Genomic DNA, 21,044 nt, shown 5'->3' on the forward strand with positions numbered 1-21,044 from the left:
CGGACGCCATTGGACGAGCGCGGCCGGGCGCCGCGTTCCGATTGGCTCTCCGCGGCGTCGCTCGGGGCCGCCGCGGCGCTTCCTGGTTTCGTTGCTCCGTCAAACCCCGAGAGCGACGTCCAGAGACACCGGCCGATGTCCTCGGTGTCCTCGGTGTCCTCCTCAACCCACAGCAGCAGCAGCACGAGTCCTGTAAGTGGGGACGTCCGTCGTGGAGCCCGTTTTCCCTTCGTTTATGACAAATATTTCACGGCGAATGTCGAGCTCGTCGTCTGCTGGCGCGCGGCCAAACCCACCAGCAGATCAACACCTGGCGGGCAGGGCAGGGGGGGGGGGTAATTACGCGTGTATTTCAGGTGTTTAAACCCGCGCTACAGCGACGTGTTTCTCTGTGTGTGTGTCCGGTAACGCGAGGGCCTCATTCCCGCGGCTAAGGCGCAGCTTACCGCCGCTCCCCTCAAAGATCACGCCGCTCTCCTCTCTCGCTGCCACTTCCTCTCGCGCGGTGGGGGGTGAGGTGTGTGTGTGGGGGGGGGGGGGTCGCACCAGGACACCGTAAAACACGGGGCCTCGGGAGCTACGACGCGGGCCTCCTGCTCGGGAAACACCTTTTCTTTTTAGAATAAACAAACGAAGGGACGTCCCCCGTGCGCGCGCTTGCCGGCCTGACCCCCCCCCCCCCGTCTCCCTCGGGCCGATTATGGTCCCGTGCAGTGATGAGGCGATCATCGGTACTGATGAGATCGGACTTGGAGACAAGCCAAGCAGAACCCTTGTGATTCTAACACCGCTTCGCTGCTCCCTTCGTCCAGCGGGGGGCGCTGCTGCGGCCTCCAGATCCGCGGAAACCACCAACTGACCATTAGGAAGCATTTCAATCAATAGGACAGTTTTTACTATTTAATGCATATATAATATTTCTATTCCCAGCGCGTTACCCTTCCCTGGTTCGACCCCGGTGGGAGAGGAGGCCTTTTCTGACTGGTGTTTGTATCAATCTGCTGTTAATGCTTAACCACAAATACTCTGAGTATTTATATCCTTGATCCTAATGCTCCAGATCGGGTCCAACCTTCACTTTACAATAAGCAAAGATGCAACGGATTAGTAGATGATTTAGTCATTTTTTAATGATCGTTGTTAACAATCTTTTTCCTTATTGATAAAACTGTCAATTATTAGATCAATCTTTCTGATCATGGGGGGGGGTTTAAAGGTCAAAGCTACTGACAAACATCACGGAACAAATGTGTGTCCTCAGCGCTCTTTTGATGATTATATATTAAACTACAACAACGTTACAACTCAACCCCCCCCCCCCCCCCCCCCTCTGCTCCCACAGGGACGATGGCGTTCAGGAGGGCTCTGAAACGCACGGCCGCCGTCGGCGGGGGGGTCGTCGTCGGCGCGTTCGGCCTGTCGCAGCTCATCGAGTACAAGAAGACGCAGGTGAGCCGGTGGGAGGGGGCCGCCCTCGCAGGTCGCCGTGCATGACCCCCCCCCCCCCTGGGGAATGAGACGCTTTTCACCGCCCGTGTCGTGTTTGCCGCTTCGCCTGCTTTCACGCGTTGAAGTACAGGGATGTTCAGAACATTAATGTGACATGCGCTCGTTTAGAGGAGCCCCCCCCCCCGTCCTTCGGGGGCATGTCCGCTCTAGATGTTGGAATGCACTCCGCTCTGTGCTTTCAGCTGCTGAGAGGGAGGCGTCACGTAATCGTAAGATTATTAAAGCATGTTTCGGCTCTCGGTGAACGAACCGACTCCAACGATCTGGGCTCATAAACTGTGTATTTGGAGGGAAAGCCTTTTTATTTGCATACTAAATAACCCTGGTGCTTGTGGCAGAACATTTGGGAGATTAATATGGATGTCTCCACTGTGTGTACCCTTTACATGGAGCATTCCTGCAGCCTGCTAGCTTAGCTTAGCATGCATACTGAAAACAGTTGCCTTAAAGGATGCCTCAAGAAGTGCGACAATGATGAGTTGAATTTTGCACATCGTAATTAGTTTCCTTTACAGAGCAGAGTTCAGGCTTCATGCTAAGCTACGTTAGCCGTGCGGATGTGGAACCTCTGGGCCTGGTGGCGTTCGAAGGGGACGAGCAGCTGTGTTCCCTCCGGACCTCAAAGCCTATTTTAAGCAAAGCCACACCACCACATACCAGACTTTATTCGACTGTGCAACCTAATGTGAACTTGTTGTTGTTTTTTTGTCCTGATGGGATAATGTCGTCTCTTGCCCACCGCCGTCCTCTCCACCAAGCATGGATTGGTAAGCAAGAAGCCGAACCTGATGAAATCTGATTATTTTCACAATAGTTTGTAATCATGCATGCCTCTAATCCCAGTAATTGCAATGCTGATGAGGTGAGTGTCCGTCTCGTCTCCTTTTAGCGAGGGCATAGGGGCTTGGAGAAGTTTTCCAGGCGGCGTCCGATTGGCTGTCGGCGTGGGCCTCGCTGTGCCATTCAGTGACTTAACTTGATTAGGGGGGGGGGGGGGCACGCTGGCACTTAATTCCAGCCGCGGTGTTTGTCTGTGTGCATCATCGAAAAAAAAGCCAATGATTATATCATCTCCTCGTTTGCGGCTGCAGACTAAATCACCAACGCCTGCCGCCATTTGCAAGTCAAATGCCACGTTTGCTTCAAAGCAGCCTGATGAAATCATTTAGCTTCAACTGCTAAATAGAAGGAAAAAAATGAATATTTCATTAGCGGTGAAATTACACCTCCTGCTATCAGGGGAGCTGTGTTTTTGCTTTTATCGGGTTGTATGTGATTATTCTCTTAAATTAATTATTTTGCTAATCATTGTGATTTTATATTGTTGTGCAGCATGTTGCATGATGCTACTAATCCCATAAATATATATATATATATATATATATATATATATATATATATATATATATAATGCTTTCTTACCAACACTTGGAAACTGAAGGTGAATATGAGACATCATAAGCACTTGGATTTGAGAATAGAAGGTTTCTTGGATAAATAAATGCTTTTAAAATAGTAGTACAATGAAATAAATAAATGTCCGGTGATAGAACAAAATTTAAATGAAAGATTATCCTGCAAACAACGTGACGGCCGTGATCTGACAGTAGCAGGAAGTCCTGATCCATCAGCACGCGGTAATGTGGTCGGCCCATGTGACCCTACGAGATGATTCAAACTGCACCTCCAGGAGAGTGTTCCTCTGGCTTTGTGTGGAGCATCGGCGTAGAGTGGCAGCAGGGCGCCGACGTCTTTCAGTCGCTCGCTTGTCACGTTGAATGTGCGTCTGACCCCCCCCCCCCCCCCCCCCAGGCCCAGCTGGCCCGCGTGGCTGCAGAAGCGGATCTGAGGGTTCCCTTCGCCGACGAGCTCCCCTCCCGGCGGGCCCAGCTCGCCGCGCTGCAGAGCGGCGAGGAGTTTGACGTCCTGGTGGTCGGAGGCGGGGCCACGGGGGCGGGGTGTGCCTTAGACGCCGTCACACGCAGTGAGTCTGCTGTCGGGTCGGGGGGGGGGGGGGGAGAGGAAAGTCGGCACTAGTCGGCGTCGTGTAGGAAATGTCGGGTTTCCTTCACGCGCCTCTTGGTCGTTTCTGTGCAGACCTGAAGACGGCGCTGGTGGAGAGGAGCGACTTCTCGTCGGGGACGAGCAGCCGCAGCACCAAGCTGCTGCACGGGGGGGTCCGCTACCTGCAGAAGGCCATCATGCAGCTGGACTACGAACAGGTTGCGCTCGCACTCGGACCGCTCCGCTTTCCTCCCGTTCCGGCGGCTCCTCTTTGACTTCTGATGCGCTCTGTTTTTTTTTTTTTACTGGAACCAGTACATGATGGTGAAGGAGGCCCTCCACGAGCGAGCCAACCTGCTGGAGATCGCACCTCACCTGTCCGCGCCGCTGCCCATCATGCTCCCCGTGTACAGGTGAGTGCCAGGACTCGGGGCCGGGTGGGAGGAGAAACCCAGGGGACCTCCGCTGTGATGACTGTGTGCGTCTCCCAGATGGTGGCAGCTGCCGTACTACTGGGCCGGCATCAAGATGTACGACCTGGTGGCCGGGATCCAGAACCTGAAGAGCAGCTACGTCCTCAGCAAGGCCTCGGCCCTGGAGCGCTTCCCCATGCTCAACAAGGACAAGCTGGTGGGAGCCATCGTCTACTACGACGGTGGGTGTAGTAGACGTCGGTACAGACGAACAAAAAAATCACCCGATTCGTTCCCTCTGACTGTTCTCTAATTATTCATTTTGGCCTTTAAAATGTATCACGATTTACCAGTTTAGGACACTAAAGAGGCTACATGAGAGAATGGTTTCACCAGAATGCACATTTTTATTAAGTCTCTTTCCACAAAAAGCTCCATAAATCACAGCTTTGTGTTAACAAAAACAAGTCTTATCTTCTCCTTTTACTGTAAAACCAACGTAAACGTGGACAGAAGAACCTGCTTTTACTGCAGGGGGAAGAAAAGGAGAGCAGAGCGGCATATGTTTGACCCCCCCTCCCATCGTGCTCTCTGAGCGGGGGGGGGGGGGGGAGACGGGTCTTTTCTCCAATTATGCCGTCTGGAACAATCACGGCGCTGACATTTGGAAATGTGACCTTCTGTGAGCAGACCTTCCTGCGGCTGTCTTGGTTACCGCTGCAGCTTCTCTACTGAAGTCTCAGGAGAAACCGACCTGCTTGAGAGGAAACATCATAAATCCTCCTCCATCTTTCCCCTTCTCCCGCGTGTCCTCCAGGGCAGCACAATGACGCCCGCATGAACCTGGCCATCGCCATCAGCGCCGCCCGCCACGGCGCCGCCGTCGCCAACTACACGGAGGTGGTGCGCCTGCTGAAGGCCAAGGACCCGCAGGGCGGCGAGGAGGAGAAGGTGTGCGGCGCCCGCTGCCGGGACGTGGTCACGGGTGAGCATCGTCCACCTCGGGGTCAAAGCAGCGGAGGACACGCGGGGATCCAAACCATCGCCCTCTCCCCACAGGACAAGAGTTCGACGTGAAGGCCAAGTGCGTGATCAACGCCACGGGACCCTTCACGGACTCCCTGAGGAAGATGGACAACCAGGAGACCAAGAACATCTGCCAGCCCAGCGCCGGCGTTCACATCGTCATCCCCGGCTACTACAGGTAAAGCGTGAAGGCTTCTGTCCTTTCCCCACGTGGGTGTGTAAATGCTGCACTCCTATCTGACCCCCACCCACATGGTCCAGGGCGCGATGGAGTGCTTCTGTTGAAGCAGGGCATTTTTTAAAGTTCAGCGAGGCTTATTGAGCGAAACCCGAGGGAGCGCGAGCCCTTTGAACAGCACCACAAATGCCAGACACCTAATTCTCCCCCTCCCTCCTTCCCTCCTCACCTCCTCCTCCTCCCCCACGTGTGAGCTTTTCCCCTTTCTGCCTCCAACCTCTCCTTCCTGAGTGAGATGTGGTTAAGATAACAAGCTCTGCCTGGATGTCCCGCCCCTCAGCCCTGACAACATGGGTCTGCTGGACCCGTCCACGAGCGACGGGCGCGTCATCTTCTTCCTGCCCTGGGAGAAGATGACCATCGCCGGGACGACCGACTCGCCCACCAGCGTGACGGCCCACCCCATCCCGGGGGAGGACGACATCAACTTCATCCTGAGGGAGATCCGCAACTACCTGAGCCCCGACGTAGAAGGTACCGACGGGTCGTCGCGTCTTTAAAAGAAGGCGCAGTAGGATTTTAGCGGAGTTCCAATGACGCTCTTCTGGTCACGAGGGAGATAAACGTGTGGATCTCCTTTCCTCGATGGCGCTCTGGTTCACAGTGAAGTGAGACCTGACGGCCTATATGCCCCCCCCCCCCCCCCCCCCTGCAGTGCGCCGAGGAGACGTGCTGGCGGCGTGGAGCGGCATCCGCCCGCTGGTGACCGACCCAAACTCCAAGGACACCCAGTCCATCTGCAGGAACCACATCGTCAGCATCAGCGCCAGCGGACTGGTCACCATCGCCGGTACGTGTCCCCCCCCCCTTCCCCACATGCCTGCGCGCCGGCGGGCTCACGTGTGCGTGTGTCTCCCAGGTGGGAAGTGGACCACCTACAGGTCCATGGCCGAGGAGACTCTGGACGCCGCCGTCAAGACCCACGGCCTCTCGGCGGAGCCCTGCAAGACCGTGGGCCTGATGCTGGAGGGCGCCAAGGGCTGGACGCCCACGCTCTACATCCGCCTGGTGCAGGACTACGGCCTGGAGAACGAGGTCAGGGGGGGGGGTGGGGGGTGCTTCCGGGGCCGGGGTTGGAGGGCGTGAGCCGCCCTCTTCAGCCGACATCAGAAATGCAGCAGCGCTGACATTTGACCCCACAAAAGATGCACGTTGATCAGCGGCTCAGAGCGAGGGCGCGTTGATTTACATCCTCTCTGCAAATAATCAGGCCTTCTCATTACAGCCGGTAGATCGTTGTTTCATGAAGAAAAGGCGCGGCTGCCTTCTCATTAGAGGAGCTCTGCAGCGCTCCGATACTCCTCAAAGGTCACCGCTGATATTTGGACAGCGTTTGCCCTTTTCTCGCCATCGGCAGGCCGGCCATCTGAATAGCAAATAGCCGCCCTGAGAGGCGTCGACGCGCGTGGCGCCCCATCGGCAGAGCGCCGTCAGCGCTCGGCGGGAACATTATGAGACGATCGGGAGCGTCTGCACTCAGTCACTTATTTAGACCAATAGAAATGAAGCTCCTTCGAGCAGCCTTCCAACGGTCGAATGAGAATCGTTTTTTGTGCCTCTGCTCAAAAAGGTTTGATTTCTAATAAAATGTTAATCGGACGAATCATTTCTTGTGACCGATTCCTGATAAACAGCGTTGTGGTTTCTCTTTGGCCGACGGGTTGTTCCTCTGCGCGCAGGTCGCTCAGCACCTGGCCTCCACCTACGGGGGGAAGGCCTTCGACGTGGCCAAGATGGCAAAGGTCACCGGGCAGAGGTGGCCCATCGTGGGCAAAAGACTGGTGTCCGAGTTCCCTTACATCGAGGGCGAGGTAACGCGGGGCGGCGGGGGGGGCCTTGTGTCGATTGTCTTTGCTGTAGCTGCTCGCCCCCTCACGTGCCCCCCCCCCCCCCCACAGGTGCTGTACGCCATCAAGGAGTACGCCTGCACGGCCATCGACGTCATCGCCCGGCGGACGCGGCTGGGCTTCCTCAACGTGCAGGCGGCCGACGAGGCGCTGCCGCGCATCGTGCAGATCATGGGGAAGGAGCTGGGCTGGAGCGAGGAGCAGAAGACGGCACGCGCACACACACACACACACGCACACACATGCACGCGCACACACACACACACACACGCACACACATGCACACGCACACACGCACGCACACACCCCCCCTCAGGCCGTAGTACTTTTATTGGATCATTACAACCATTTGAAACGGCTCTTCTCTGCAGACGGAGCTGGAAGCAGCCAGGAAGTTCTTGTACCTGGAGATGGGCTACAGGTCTCGCTCCGAGCAGCTGACCAAGACGTCGGAGATCAACCTGGACAACCAGGAAGTCGCCAGGTAATCATCCGCCGCTGGATCACGGCTTGTTACCGGGGGGTCGGGGGGCTTAAATGCGTTCTGTGCGGCAGGTACAAGAAACGGTTCCATAAGTTCGACAAAGAGAGCAAAGGATTCATCACCACTGTGGACGTCCAGCAGGTCTTGGAGGTGAGTCTGGTTTCATCTGCTCTTGGGTCCTTTCTCTCTCACTCAGCCCTTCATTGCACCTCGTTGATGCCCGCTTCTTCTCTGCAGAGCATCAATGTCACCATTGATGAAAATGCGCTTCATGAAATCCTCAACGAGGTCGACCTCAACAAGAACGGACAAGTGGAGATTGACGAGTTCATGCAGGTACGTGACCGAGCGAGCTCCCAGCATGCACCTGGTCATCATTTCAGCCCACGTTGAACTTATTGAACCTGTTTAATCATCATCTTATTCCTCTACTGTTGAATCCCCACCTTTTCATACACACTCAAATGGAGGTTTATTCTGCATTTTATGAACATACAACTCTGCTTTTAATATGTAGCTTACTTTAGTTAAATGGAAATGATTGAAAATGGGCCTTTAGTTCAAAAGGGTGTAGTGATACAGTCCATTCATTCTGTCTGCGTCCCGGAACATTATATATTTTTAATGAAACAGGTGAGAATATGATGTAATTAAAGCCTGAAACATGTTGCTTTGGAAATAGACAGAGAAATCCGTTGCTAGATGGCGTTTATGAAGGTTCTGCAGGTGTGTGCGCATTAATAGAGAGAATTGTATGAAGTCATTCACACCGTACAAGTTTGCATACGATGACATTAAAAGAAAGCCCATTGTCTGTGACGCGAGGACGTCCTTAGGAGCAGGAGGTCTGCAGAGGACCAGACGCAGCTAATTAGAAAGCAGGATCTCGTCTAACGAAGCCTCCTTTGTGTCGCTGAAGAAACGCGTTCCTCACATGGCAACCGAGAGCAGAAACATCTGTTCCCCAGATGCATTTCCTCCGTGTTCTGTGATCAGAGGACATTAAACACAGAGGTGGTAGAATAATAATGGACTTGATTTTCGTTTGCAGCAATGCGGCCGTTTGTTATTGAGCTTCAGGGAGGGACAAACGCTCCGTGGCTTGAAGAGCATTGCATTGTGAGAATGTAGAATAATGATAAGAAGCAGAACCCGGACTCGACCCGTGGCCCCACAAGCAGAATCCGTGTCTTCATCAGCGGCTCCAGCTGTCTCTGACCCACGCTGACCTTTCACCCCCTGCCCCGTGCAGCTGATGAGCGCGGTGAAGAAGGGACAAGTGTCCGACAGCCGCCTGGCCATCCTGATGAAGGCGGCGGAGGAGACGCTGAACACCAGGGGGCCCGTGACGGTGGACCGCAGCGGCGGCGGGTTCTGAGCCCCACGCAGAGACGAGAGATGACACTGAGCCCGGCCGAATCAAGCGCCCCTCCTGAGCGTGCTGCGGGGGGGGGGGGGGACGGAAGCTAAAGAGGGGGGCGGAGGTTTGTTTCCTCAACATCTGGTGCCTCCGATGCTCCTCAGCACATCTGTCTTCTGACCGTTTGCTTTGTCCTCTGCGAAGCTCCTTTTTGAACTTGATCAGTGAGACGCTGATTGTTGCTCCGTGTGCTGCAGCTGTCATTTGGGTTTTGCTTCATCTTACGGCTCCAATTATTCTGAATAATTCTAAGAAACGTTCAATACAAACGTTGACTTGAACAAGTGAGCCAGTCACTAATTCTAAGAACCACGGGCCCCTCAAGTAAAGCCCAACGGAGCTTTGCACTGTATTGTTCTGCTGCTTTACAAGTACTCACCAGGTAATATCGAATGGTTCTGAAGGCACTGAAGTGACTTCCTCTGCTCTAATTTAGCTTTTATTGCACTCTGAGCAAACTGATTCTGTGCTTTCTAGCTTTAGTGAGGATGTGCGTTTTAATCTGCTATTTCCATAAATATATAAATATATATTTGTCCTTTTTGCTTATGTAACTGCAGCCAAATAGAGACTGAAATACGTTTCCACAGATGGAAATAAGTTGCTTGAGCTAGATTTCATTTGTTTTTTAATCATTTGCATGCTTTATAAAGCAACATATTTATTTTTACAAAGTGCATTTCACGTGCAGTTTATTCCCGTACTACTCGTGGCTGTTTGCTGTATTGCTGCATGCTATCGGCAGATCATTTCATTGTTTGTGTGACACTAATGTTGCATTTGTTTGGGATTTCCTTCACTGTGCCTCGATGTGCCTGAGATCAAGGAGCCAGCGGCTTCACGATGCCTCGCTCCATGTTCACAAACTACTCTTCTATCGTACGAACCAATTTGGGGGGTTCCTGAATAGAGGTCCCGACGTGCTGCCATGTTGGAGGGGTTGACAGTAGGTCAAAGGTCAAATTTAGATTTGCTTATGCGGTTAAACCATCAACTTGTGTGAGGAAAGAGATAAAAGTTCCTGTCCATAGTTCAGATACATATTTCCACAGCTCCCACCTTTGAAAACGAAAGCAAACCTGAGATTTCCTTCCTCCAACGTGGCAGTGATCGCAGGTTTAGAGGTTTTTATACTGTACAACACTGTCCTGACTGCCTTTTTATTACGCTTTATGATTAACTACTTGGATTTATTGTTATGCAGTAAACAATCATTCCACAATGTTTCCTCCCATGAACCGTTATTGTGTGTGTGTGTGTGTGTGTGTGTGTGTGTGTGTGTGTGTGTGTGTGTGTGTGTGTGGGGGGAGGGGGGGGGGGGTTTGCATCATGAGAGCAGACCGATGGGACGCGTTATTTATTTACAATGTTCTTTGAGAAATGACTGAGTATTATTGCTTACTGGTCTAGTATTTCCCTTGCGTAAAGGGAAACCCAACACCTCTTTTGTTTAGGGGTGAAAACAAAGTTTATTTACGGATAGAAGCGCAGCGCTCAGAGGGATCTGGTGTCCCTCTCAAGTGTTACCTGTTGGGTGGCGTTACACCTGGTACAAATAGACTCACTGAGATTTGGTTCTCACCAGTATAGAAGTATACACACACACACACACACACACACACACACACACACACACACACACACACACACACACACACACACACACACACACACACACTGAGCTCCATCGCGCCTCTCCCCCGAAAGGTCACGCTGAGATTTGAATGACAGCCTTAAGTCTCAGGCTCATGCTACAGCCGAGGGGAGGTCGTCCTGGGGAAGAGCACCTCCTAAAATATCTGGAAATGTGTGTTTTCTAAAGAACAACCGAGAGAAGCTTTCCAATAGTTATTTCATTTTAAAAACCGTTTCTTGTGGTCGGCTGACTCGTCGGGGGCGTTAGTGACTAAAACCATTTCCAGGAGAGGGACTGGGAGCAGACGGCCCCACAGCACTCACTTAGATAATAGTCATGGTAAATAAGATGATCATTAACTGAGAAATGAATCCCTTCGATCCGTTGAGAGAAACGGAAAGTTCAAATATTGATGAGAGAGAGCGAGCAGGTAACTTAATAAATCAGCATTGGGTGTCATTTGTGCCCTTAAGACTAATTGGAAGTGAAGGTTGTGAAATCAGAAGGTGGTTTTAAATGTAGTCTCCGGAAGGCCTCCTGAGCCCTGAGAATCTCCACTTCATGGGATGAAATAATGGCTGGAACCTTTCTGAACCCCCCCCCCCCCCGGTGGAACAAAAAGCCATTTTGCAAAGGTTCCTGACATTTCGCCGGCTCCGTGCCCGTCACAGTGAGGACAGGAAGCTCTTTCTGCTGCATGTCAACGGACACCCGTCAATCAAACTAAACAAGTGCAACGTCTCGGTCCTTAAACCCACTCAGAAGAGCATTAACACCAACACAACAGATTCTACAAAAGAACCGCTTCCCGCTCACAAATTGTCCAAACTAAATCAACCAAGACCAAGGAAGCCGTTTAGTTGGTTTAAGCTCATTTAAGACACAAAATGTTTGGCAATTCAACAAAAGGAATGAAAGAAATCATTCATCAAACTATTAAATATCAATCGACCAGACGGAAGTGCCATCGTTACATTATACAGCCTGGTGCTGTAATGACGTCACTACTCAGCTCAGACCGCCCTGATGACGCGTCCAAGATGGCCGACAAACACCTGAGCTGAACCCGCCGCTGCCCGACTGTTGGTGGTTAAAGACGATGGAGACCCGATGGAAAGGAGACTTGATACTTTATCTTCACACTGCTGCTCATTCCCTGTTGTCAAATTGTTTCATTTGTTAGTTGTATTTTTCCATTTACTTACAATCTTAAAGTTGGAGCCCTTTATTGCTCACATTGGCCGCAACAAAATATTTCCTAATATCAAACAATACAATCTAGCGTTTGTGTCCATCCTTGAAGAGGTGCACTTTGCATGTTGATCACTGGGGGGCGCCCCCCCCCCCACTAGATGGGATGATGCTGCTGTGCGGAGATGGCGTGTGACTTAACGAGATGGTTGACATCAGGCTGTCAGATGTCAGTCATCTCAAGGAAGAGCGTGACGAGCAGGAGACGATGTGAATCATTTCTATATATCGAATCGTGTACGTATTTGACCGAAGGCTTTTTTTTGCGCCAATGTGAGGGTTTCTGGAGAGAAGATGTCACACGTGTAGAGACTGTAAAGCCCTCTGAGGCACATTTGCTATATTGTGCTATACAAAATTAAATTAAATGAATCATATAATCATGGCAAGAACTGGCACTGCAGGGTTGCCACAGAGGCCACTGATGTGAAGGCTCGTCAAGACTCAGTGGAATTCCAGCGATGCAAAGAGAGGAAAAACAACGTGAGCATTTTGTTTCTGAGAAACAGGATGTTCTTGTGAAAGGAGCAGGTCGGACAAGTAGACATAATAAACGGGTGTATGGAATCAAACGTGTTAAACGAAGGCAGTTCCAATAGAGGAGTACAAAGAGAAGCTCTCCATTAGTCACGAATTCTCCGTCCTGCCTCCTTGTTTAATGAACTCTCCTGTCATTCCAGATGTTCTAATTGCCTTTCCTTGGCTTTCATAATCCATGCCACTGCTCTCTTCAGTCTATCCCAACTTGAGTAATACTGCAGCAATTTCATCACAAAGTCAGCATTCTCTTCAATTACCTTTTGCTGGTCTTGTGCCTACTTGAATGGTCTTTTTGGCCACAGCACAACAGAAATTGTGGTCATTTTATCCACATATTATCTTCTATAAAGTTCTTAACATTCATGCCCCTTGTGGCCCGATCCGTAGGATTCTGTGATGTTCTGACATACATCCACTGTGACGGCTTGGTAGCGTCTTGAATGAGAGTAATCCGATTTGCCTCAAAGGTTTTGAAGCGAGTAGTCTGATTGTCAATGCATCTAAGGACTGTCGTACTGTCTGTCCAGAAGATGGATGGCTGAAGTTGGATGTTCGATTCTTCTTGTAGCATTTTGTCCATTTTTACTGCAATGACTGCTGCAGTTAACCTGTTTAAGCAGGGCCACTCTTGACTTCCCCATCACAAAGGAACAGTTGGTTTTGCCTTGCTCATTTTTCAGCACAAGGCATGTTGCTGTGCCATAGGCCATTTTGCTGGCATCAGAAAAATTATGCAACCGTGCTTCCACTTTCTTTTCAAATCCCATAGGCTTAATGCACCTCTCTACACAGAATCCTGACAGGTGCATGAGATCGTCAAGCCATTTGGGCCATTGATTGGCTTTACAAGCACTGATTTCTGTATCCCATTCTTTTTGTTTGGAAAAAGACCCATTTGGTGAGGTTAAAGCCCCCTTCCGCCCACAAGTCCCGCAGCTTCTTCACCAAAATAACAGCGTCTTCTTCTGTAGGTGCAGATTTTATACAGTCATCGACATAGAAGTTTCTCAAAAATGTTCCTACAGCTACTGAATCTGTTGTGTCTCTTCTATCCTCCGCTGTTCTCCGCAAAGCATAAGAAGCAACACTGGGAGACGAGGTGGCTCCAAAAAGGTGAACTGCCATCCGATACTCCCTTATCGGGGCATTTAGCTCTCCGTCTGGCCACCACAGAAATCTCAATAGATCCGCATCTGTCGCTGGAACTCTGAGCTGATAGAACATTGACTCAATGTCCGCTATCACTGCTATAGGATTCTCACGGAACCTCAGCAAGGCACCTATGAGTGAGTTGGTGAGGTCAGGTCCCTGCAATAACTGTCCATTCAATGACACATCCTGAAAAGAGGCAGTGCAGTCAAAGACAACACAAATTTTCTTTTTCTTTGGGTGGTACACCCCATGGTGAGGGACGAACCAGACCATGTAATCATCACAGTCAATCTGCTTTTCAGGAACTTCAACAGCGTAGCCTCCATCTCCAGTATGCTTTTCATGAAATCTTTGTGATCGTCCAATCGTGTAATTGTTCTTTTCCAGTATTCTCTTCAGGCTGGCAGCTCGCTGTACTGCCATGCAGCGGTTGCTTGGCATCTTAGCTGCTTCATATTTCAATGGAAGTCCTATGCAGTAATGTCCATCCACAAACTTTGTAGTACTTTGCACAGACATCATAAACTGCTTGTTCTCTTGCGACATCTCTTCCTTGTCATCATAGCGGCGTTCTGGAAAGTCAGTGTTGTACTCCTGAACCATTAGTTGTTCTATTTCTACCACTGAAATTCGGTTGACGCTGCAATGTGCTGACTCCACTTTGGAATCAGTAGGCTTGTCCTTAACAGGTCCACACATGCTCAAATCCATGAAAATGTATTTATGATCTGCAGGTCATGAACTTCATGAACAAACTGGCGGGAAACGAGTGCGTCGGCTTCAGCAACGCCACGTGAGTGAAGATGTTTTATTGATTATCAATGGATCCAAAGACCAGAGGGGTGCGTGAGGACACTGCGTTAGTTGCAGCCCTAATAATAATTATATTTACCACAGAAAACATCAAAATGCTTCAGATATTTGTCACAGAAATGTTGACTTTGGTCAGTGCGACTCTTTTAATAACACAGGGATTATGATGATGATGATGATGATGATGCCCAAAGCCACTGAGGTGATGGTGAGAAACCAGGTTGACTGAAAATGATTCTTTAATTGTCCATAAAAGACACATTCATTCATTTGAACCTGAGTACCTTTAGAATTCCATAAAGATCTCAGAACAAAGACGTGCTAATCATGTTTGACGTCTGGAACATTCTGACAGGTCTTTAGTCACAAACCTTCTGAAGTACGTATAGAGCACCTGACAGAATGCTGAGGGACCTGTTCAATGGAAGCCATGTTTAACTCCATCACACCACACCTCGTCTCCACGTCATTATTTCACTGAAGCATCTCGTCCAGCAACAGCTCACACGGGTTGAATTGGAAAGATTCATGTAAACAACTATTACTGCTTTATTGTGAGGGAACGTCCTTCTAATCTTCATCTCCAGTGTGTGTCCATTAAGAAAAGATGCAGCGTGCACATGTTTAGGATAATCATTGAAAATACCACAGATTTTTTAGAAAATTGTCTGAACTTTGAATAAAAAGTTGTTTGCTATATGTATTTTGGTTTAAATTATCAGTGTGTAGTGAATAATAATATTACGCTGTCTAAGGGAGAGATGAATATGAAACATTTGTGTCTTGAATGAGCTCATTTGTTGCATTTGACTGAAAGTCAGGAGGAGGATCCTGTGGCCTCTTTTCTGTCTGGAAACACTCATGTTATATATATTTACACTGCTGATGATATTCGTATTAGAAATATTTCCTCCAGGGCTTCTTTAATGCATTCCTTTGAGGGATGACAGAGACAAACGAGTCACCTCAAGGCGACAAGAGAAGCCGGTTTGAGGAGTTTTGGAGAATGTCAAAGTGACATCAGTCTTCTGGGCGTGAAGAGAAGCAGCAGCATAAAGGACAGAGACGGAGACACAGCAGGCACATCTTCCTGAGAGACGTCACTGACCTCCATCCTCAGAGCTCCATCTCCCTGCTGCTCCACCCGACCTCCACAAGGTAAGACCAGCCTCGTCCTCTCTGCCCGACGTCATATCGATGAAGTGCTCATGTTATATATTGTTGTTATTCCTTCATTCTCTCTACATAAAGAGTCTCTCCACCTGCTGCTGCCTCTTCTCCACCATGAAGACAGGTGCTCTGCTCCTCCTGCTGGCAGGTGAGCAGCCATTGGAAGTGGACTTTAGAACCTTAAAGACTTGAGATCCATTTCAGAGTAAACTGATCTTTGCAGGCTGGAGTGTGAGTGAGGAGAGAAGCGTATTAATCCACCTGTGATGTTCTGTTCTTCACATTCGTGCTGTAGTTGCTGCCAGCCAGGTGGACGTCTCCATGTCCCAAAAAGAAACATTTAATATCTCTGGTGGAGTGGTGGACATCAGCTCGTGTCCCATCACCTTCTATGGACGCTCCTTCTCATGGGTGGACGTGAGTAAAAATAAACCCTCTTACTGCTGTTATCTAACATTCCTTTACCTCCTACTATAAAATATCTGACAAAACTGTACAAGTACAAGGAGCTAAAAGGTGAGATCTATGGAGCCAAATCCAGGCCAAAAGTTTTGTTCATTCGAAGAAGAAAATGTGAACCTGAAAGTTTAAGTACAACACTTTATTCAGAATAAAAACACAAACAAATACAAAAATATTTTTGGTTGAATATAATGTAGTTTTGACTCAGTTTTTTTTTTTTTTAAATATAATATTTTGTCCGCCACATCAGGGTCAAACGTCTGAATGTGAAAAAAAGATCCGATAGCAAAAAACGTTTTGAACCTGAAAAAAATCTGCAACTGAAAAATATAATACAGTGAAGAATGGAAAAAATATTTTTTATCCAAAAAAATAATAAAACTGAGTTAAAACTATATTCAACCGAAAAAATTTCCGTCCACTTATTTTTATTTTGAATACAGTGTTTTCTTTTTTCAATGTTCAACAACAAAGCATTTTTTTTCAAATAAACAAAACTTTTGACCTGGATTTGGCTCCATAGTGAACAGCACCTCACCTGCATCCTCTGTTCCTCTTTGATGACCTCATCTCTATGACATCATCATGGGAACAATAACAACCTCCTCCAGATGTTTCATTGATTCAGTATTTTCACACTTTATTTCAATATTTTTTCCATTAATTTGGCAGCATGAATGGAGCCGTGATACAACGAGTTACCATGGCAACCACCAGACAATCGCTCTATTGAGGTTAAAATATGAATACAAGCGCACGGCGAGTATGAAACGTGATTAGAAACAAAGCAACACGCTACTGCAGCAAAAGGCAGAAACTACGCTTAATATTTAATGCACAAACTAAAACATACGTTTGACTAATCAACTTAATGCACTACACACAGGCTGGAAATACACACCATGCTCATGTTTAACCACAAGAATACAAACTGGTCCAAAGGTATTGAAGCTAAAATGTATTTTATTCAGGTTTCCTTTTTATTGTTTCTCACTGGTTTGTGTCCAGAAAGTTTAAAAGACGTTTAAAAGACGTTTCCTCACAGCTCTGCATACAGCAGCTTTACTAATATTCTCCATCATGTTTTAAAGGAAACGTAGTACTACACAAAAATGTGCTGTGATGTGAGAGCACGTCCACGATGGGGGACCCTGAGCTTTAGTTACCTCCCCTTCTGAAACATCTCAGGGTGAACAAACTCTGAGTTTACACTAAACGTGCTTCTTGAAATGGACCCTGATGACCAACCAGTTCACTGTGGACTTCACTTGCTTCTTCTTCTAATGGTTTATTGTGTTTCTATGAATTATGCTTTGAGTCAAAGTCTTCAACAGATCAACCTGTCTTGTTTTTCAGGTGAGGATGAAGGATTCTTTGAGGGTTTGTTTCATGGACGGCCCCAACGATCCACCTCATGAGTGTGTGACGCTGAATGAGACGTTGGGATCAGACGGGGTGAAGGTGGTGATGTTTGATGAAGTAAACCCAGCAAATGCATTTAATCTACCCAACATACAGGGAATAACAACATGCCATTGGGGTATTTATTTCTCTAGCAATTCCATCATGTAACGGGCTGCTTGTCCCCCCCCCCCCCCCCAGCTGTGACACTCTGCACACCGACACCATCGACAGTTCCATCACCTGCAGCCGCTCAGCTGACCAGTAAGAAGTGACCCTTCTAACCACCAGACCCCCCCCTTTAAACAGCATGGCGTCCTCTGCGTCGTACCTTTCTATGTGCCACCACCCCGTCATGTGACCAGGGAGGGTTTCATGAGACTGTTCTCTGGTTCCTCCTCTCTGCATGGCTGGATCAGCTGTGAGCTCCTGAATCAGCCCCCCTTCGATGCTTGTCACCAACACATCGACACGGACGCCTACGTGGCCGCCTGCAACAACACTTTGTGCGTCTACCCGGCGGTGGACGGTCTCCACTGCCAGTTTCTGGAGGCCTACGCCGAGTCCTGCAGCCTGAAGGAGGTCCCACTGGGGGACTGGAGGACAACGGTCCAATGCCGTAAGATGCTCGTCCACCTTCTGCTACCTGCTGCTTGGAGGAGGTTTAGCTCATTTAGGATGCTCTGTTTTAGTGGTGTGAAGCCTTTTGTGACTCGATAACCAGGTGTTGTTGTCTAATACACCTTTTATGGAACGTAGAAAGAATTGTCACTTGTTCATGTATCATCTCTGTCTGAGAAGTAACAGTCTTGCCAATAAATACTGTGGAATAAAAGTGGAAGTGAGGCGAGTACATGAAAGCAGATGAACAAAGGTACCTGAAAACTATTCCAGGACCAGTGGAGTATTTGTGGAGACCACATCACAGGACTTGTTGACTTGGTCTGGTTTGGTCTGATCTGAGCTCATGTGCCCATGTGTCTGTGTAGCTGCTGTCCCTCAGGTCTCCTGTCTGGACCAGTACTGCAGTGAGCACGAGTTCTGTGGAGATCTCCTCGGTGAAGCCAGCTGCTTCTGTCGGGCCTTGTTTGCCTCCAAGTTCAACCCGACCAACGCTTTAGGTACAGTCAGACTTCACACGCTGCAGCAAGTGCAGGGTTTCTCTTTTCTTCTTCTAGACTAGAACTGGACGTGTCTTTGGCTCCGTGATAGATGAAACCAGCTCTTAATAGTCCAATGCCACCAATGCTAACCCCTCCACACTGAGATGTTGGTACTTGATACTTGTGCTGTTGGGCTTTCAGGCGAGCAGACAGTCTGCACGCAGAACTCTGCCACTGTGACTCTGGCTGAATGTCTGCTGCAGGACCGACGCATCAACTCCTCCGTCCTCCACCTCAATGACCCCAACTGCAAAGGTCACTTGGACCCACAAACCCACATGGTGGAGTTCAGCTTCGACACCAGCAACACCTGTGGGGCTGAGGTTTCGGTGGGTGCCCTCCTCTAGTTGGTGGCCTTCAACAAGTGTGTTGTTCCTATGAATGTGTGGCAGACTTTGTTCACACAACCAGCACACAAACAGGTGAACAAGTTACTCCCTCTGAAGTGAAGATGCCTCGTGTTCCCGTCTCAATCTAGATGAACAACAGCCAAATCCTCTACAAGAACACCATCATGACGAGGAACGCCTCTCAGAACGGCATCATCACCCGGAAAGACCAAGTACAGATCGACTTCTCCTGCTTCTACACAAAGCCAGACGTCCAGAGCCTGTCCTTCAGGATCAAAGACAGGTGAGTGGAGAGCGGCTGAGCTCCACCTGCTTGTTGGCCTGCAGCCTGCTGTGGTTTGAGGAAGCTGAAGTGTGTGTGTGTGTGTGTATGTGCTATGCAGCTCTGTGGTACTGCAGGTCGTATCCGGACCTTGGAACTACACCCTGACGATGGCCGCCAACACCGACGGAGGACTCCAGAACCTCGTGGAGTCGAGCACCGAGCTCCAGCTGAACCAGAAGGTGTGGCTGCAGCTGAAGGCGGACGGGCTGGACGGCGACGCTGTTGCCATAGTGACCGACTCCTGCTGGGCCACCACCCAGCCGTCCACCGACAGCAGCCCGCGATACGACCTCGTCATCGCCGGGTGGGACAGAACTCTTTGTCTGCGGCTTCAAGGATCCGCAGCAGGTGAACTCACCTGATTTCCTGTTTCTGAGCAGATGCCCCAACAAAGCCGACCAGACGGTGACGGTGGAGGGAAACGGACTGGAAACCTCCAACGTCTTCTCTTTCAACGTGTTCCAGTTCTCTGGAGAAACATCTGCCATCTATCTGCACTGCAAAGTGGAGCTGTGCCCCAAAGAGGGAACAACCTGTGCTCCGGTAAGCAGGAGCAGAGAAGAGGCTGCTTTACCCATCAGTGATGATCCTGTGTGGTTCCTCTCCTGCTGAAGGAGCATCATCCCTCATGCATTAATATGTCTGCAGCTTTGTTACTGGAGCTGAGTTCTTTATCACGTTATAATGTAACCTGCTCAAAGTCTCTCCCTCCAGAACAAATGTCTACTTTAACAACATAAACAGCCAAAGGGGTTCTGTGCTGTGGACCTGCGTGGAGCCCACACGGGCTGCAGTCTAACCCTGAACATGCTGCCTGTCTTACAGACCTGCCCTGCAAGCAGTAAAAGGAGGCGCAGGTCTTCCAGGTCCAACACTGCAGCCCTCATCACTATGGCCTGGAGTAATTAAAGACCGCTCCCTTCTGACCTTTGACCTGGTATGTTTAAAGTTCATTAGGATTGAATTAATGAATTACTGCATGAATGCCTCAGTAGTTTTAATACATATATAAAACGTGCAGGTGGCTACGGGTTCTTGTTGTACAGTGACTCTTATTTCAGACTCACAAACCACACAATCAAGGACTTTCTGATTTAAATGTTATTCCATCATCAACTAAAGTCCTCCACAGGCGAATAAAGGATGTAAGTTACTGGTGGAGGAAGCTCCAGAGGAAAGGTCAGGGTTCATCCTCTCAGGAGCATGAATGTCATGTGACTCCATGATCTTTCATACTTGCCCTCCATCAGACACAAAGTAGAAGTCATGACTCATCAGTGATGTCTGCTTGTCTTCTCAGCTGATTCCTGACAGAAGCTCCATCAACCAGCCTCAAACCTCACGGCTCTTCAACAGATGTTTGAAGATGTTGCTGCTGTGAAACAACGCTGGCAGGTCTTCATGTGGTCACCTGGGACGATGCTTTCATTCATTCTTTATATATCCAATGATTCTTGCTAATTATTACGAGATTTAGAAATGAAACATAATCTCTGGTGAAATAAATGATAGAAAAATAGAATGAAAAACCAATCAAAGAGGGTTTTAAGGGTCTGGTGCTTTAAATACATATTAATTCACTTCTTTAAACAGCCTGAATGAACCTGGTGGAAGCAGCAACAGAATCTGCTGACATGGAAGTTACTCTGAGTGAAGGTTGTCAGTGCAAACTGTGACTGTTATTACACAAGGACGTGCTGTTGTTTATTATGTTATTACTAAGAGCAAAGAAAACACCAAAAATATAATAAAGGGAGTGGGAAAAACAACATGAGTGTCAATGATTATTTCATCTTTTATTCTAAACTTTGTGTCCTCTAAATCCAAAGTTGTCAATGTA

General features: G+C 48.9%; 2 protein-coding genes across 7 annotated transcripts; both read left to right on the plus strand.

Moving 5' to 3' along the window:
* Positions 1 to 49: 49 nt before the first annotated feature.
* Positions 50 to 17,463, plus strand: gpd2 (glycerol-3-phosphate dehydrogenase 2 (mitochondrial)). Of its 6 annotated transcripts, XR_009955952.1 has the most exons (21): positions 50 to 192; positions 1,343 to 1,449; positions 3,322 to 3,493; positions 3,607 to 3,731; positions 3,829 to 3,926; positions 4,005 to 4,168; positions 4,744 to 4,911; positions 4,986 to 5,130; positions 5,471 to 5,664; positions 5,846 to 5,980; positions 6,050 to 6,225; positions 6,870 to 7,001; positions 7,089 to 7,247; positions 7,409 to 7,521; positions 7,593 to 7,671; positions 7,759 to 7,857; positions 14,255 to 14,313; positions 15,250 to 15,491; positions 15,585 to 15,651; positions 15,799 to 15,920; positions 17,322 to 17,463. XR_009955952.1 is itself a non-coding variant. In XM_037475714.2 (18 exons), the coding sequence occupies exons 2-18, from the start codon at positions 1,348 to 1,350 to the stop codon at positions 8,897 to 8,899; spliced, it is 2,196 nt and encodes a 731-aa protein (XP_037331611.2). In that variant the 5' UTR covers positions 50 to 192; positions 1,343 to 1,347; the 3' UTR covers positions 8,900 to 10,165. The 6 variants fall into 6 exon arrangements, 5 of the variants coding, with proteins under 5 accessions (XP_037331611.2, XP_062417524.1, XP_037331621.2 ...); XM_037475714.2 differs by lacking the exons at positions 14,255 to 14,313; positions 15,250 to 15,491; positions 15,585 to 15,651; positions 15,799 to 15,920; positions 17,322 to 17,463 and adding exons at positions 2,268 to 2,276; positions 8,774 to 10,165; XM_062561540.1 differs by lacking the exons at positions 15,250 to 15,491; positions 15,585 to 15,651; positions 15,799 to 15,920; positions 17,322 to 17,463 and having other exon boundaries at positions 14,255 to 14,498.
* Positions 17,464 to 17,726: 263 nt separating this feature from the next.
* Positions 17,727 to 20,973, plus strand: LOC134127011 (pancreatic secretory granule membrane major glycoprotein GP2-like). Its single transcript, XM_062561573.1, has 8 exons — positions 17,727 to 17,985; positions 18,356 to 18,487; positions 18,671 to 18,858; positions 19,008 to 19,162; positions 19,263 to 19,508; positions 19,585 to 19,747; positions 20,030 to 20,141; positions 20,505 to 20,973. Exons 1-7 carry the CDS (start codon positions 17,742 to 17,744, stop codon positions 20,111 to 20,113), a joined length of 1,212 nt encoding a protein of 403 aa, XP_062417557.1. The 5' UTR covers positions 17,727 to 17,741; the 3' UTR covers positions 20,114 to 20,141; positions 20,505 to 20,973.
* Positions 20,974 to 21,044: the final 71 nt, after the last annotated feature.

The sequence above is a fragment of the Pungitius pungitius genome, chromosome 3 (genome assembly GCF_949316345.1).
Source record: "Pungitius pungitius chromosome 3, fPunPun2.1, whole genome shotgun sequence".
Lineage (NCBI taxonomy): Eukaryota > Metazoa > Chordata > Actinopteri > Perciformes > Gasterosteidae > Pungitius > Pungitius pungitius.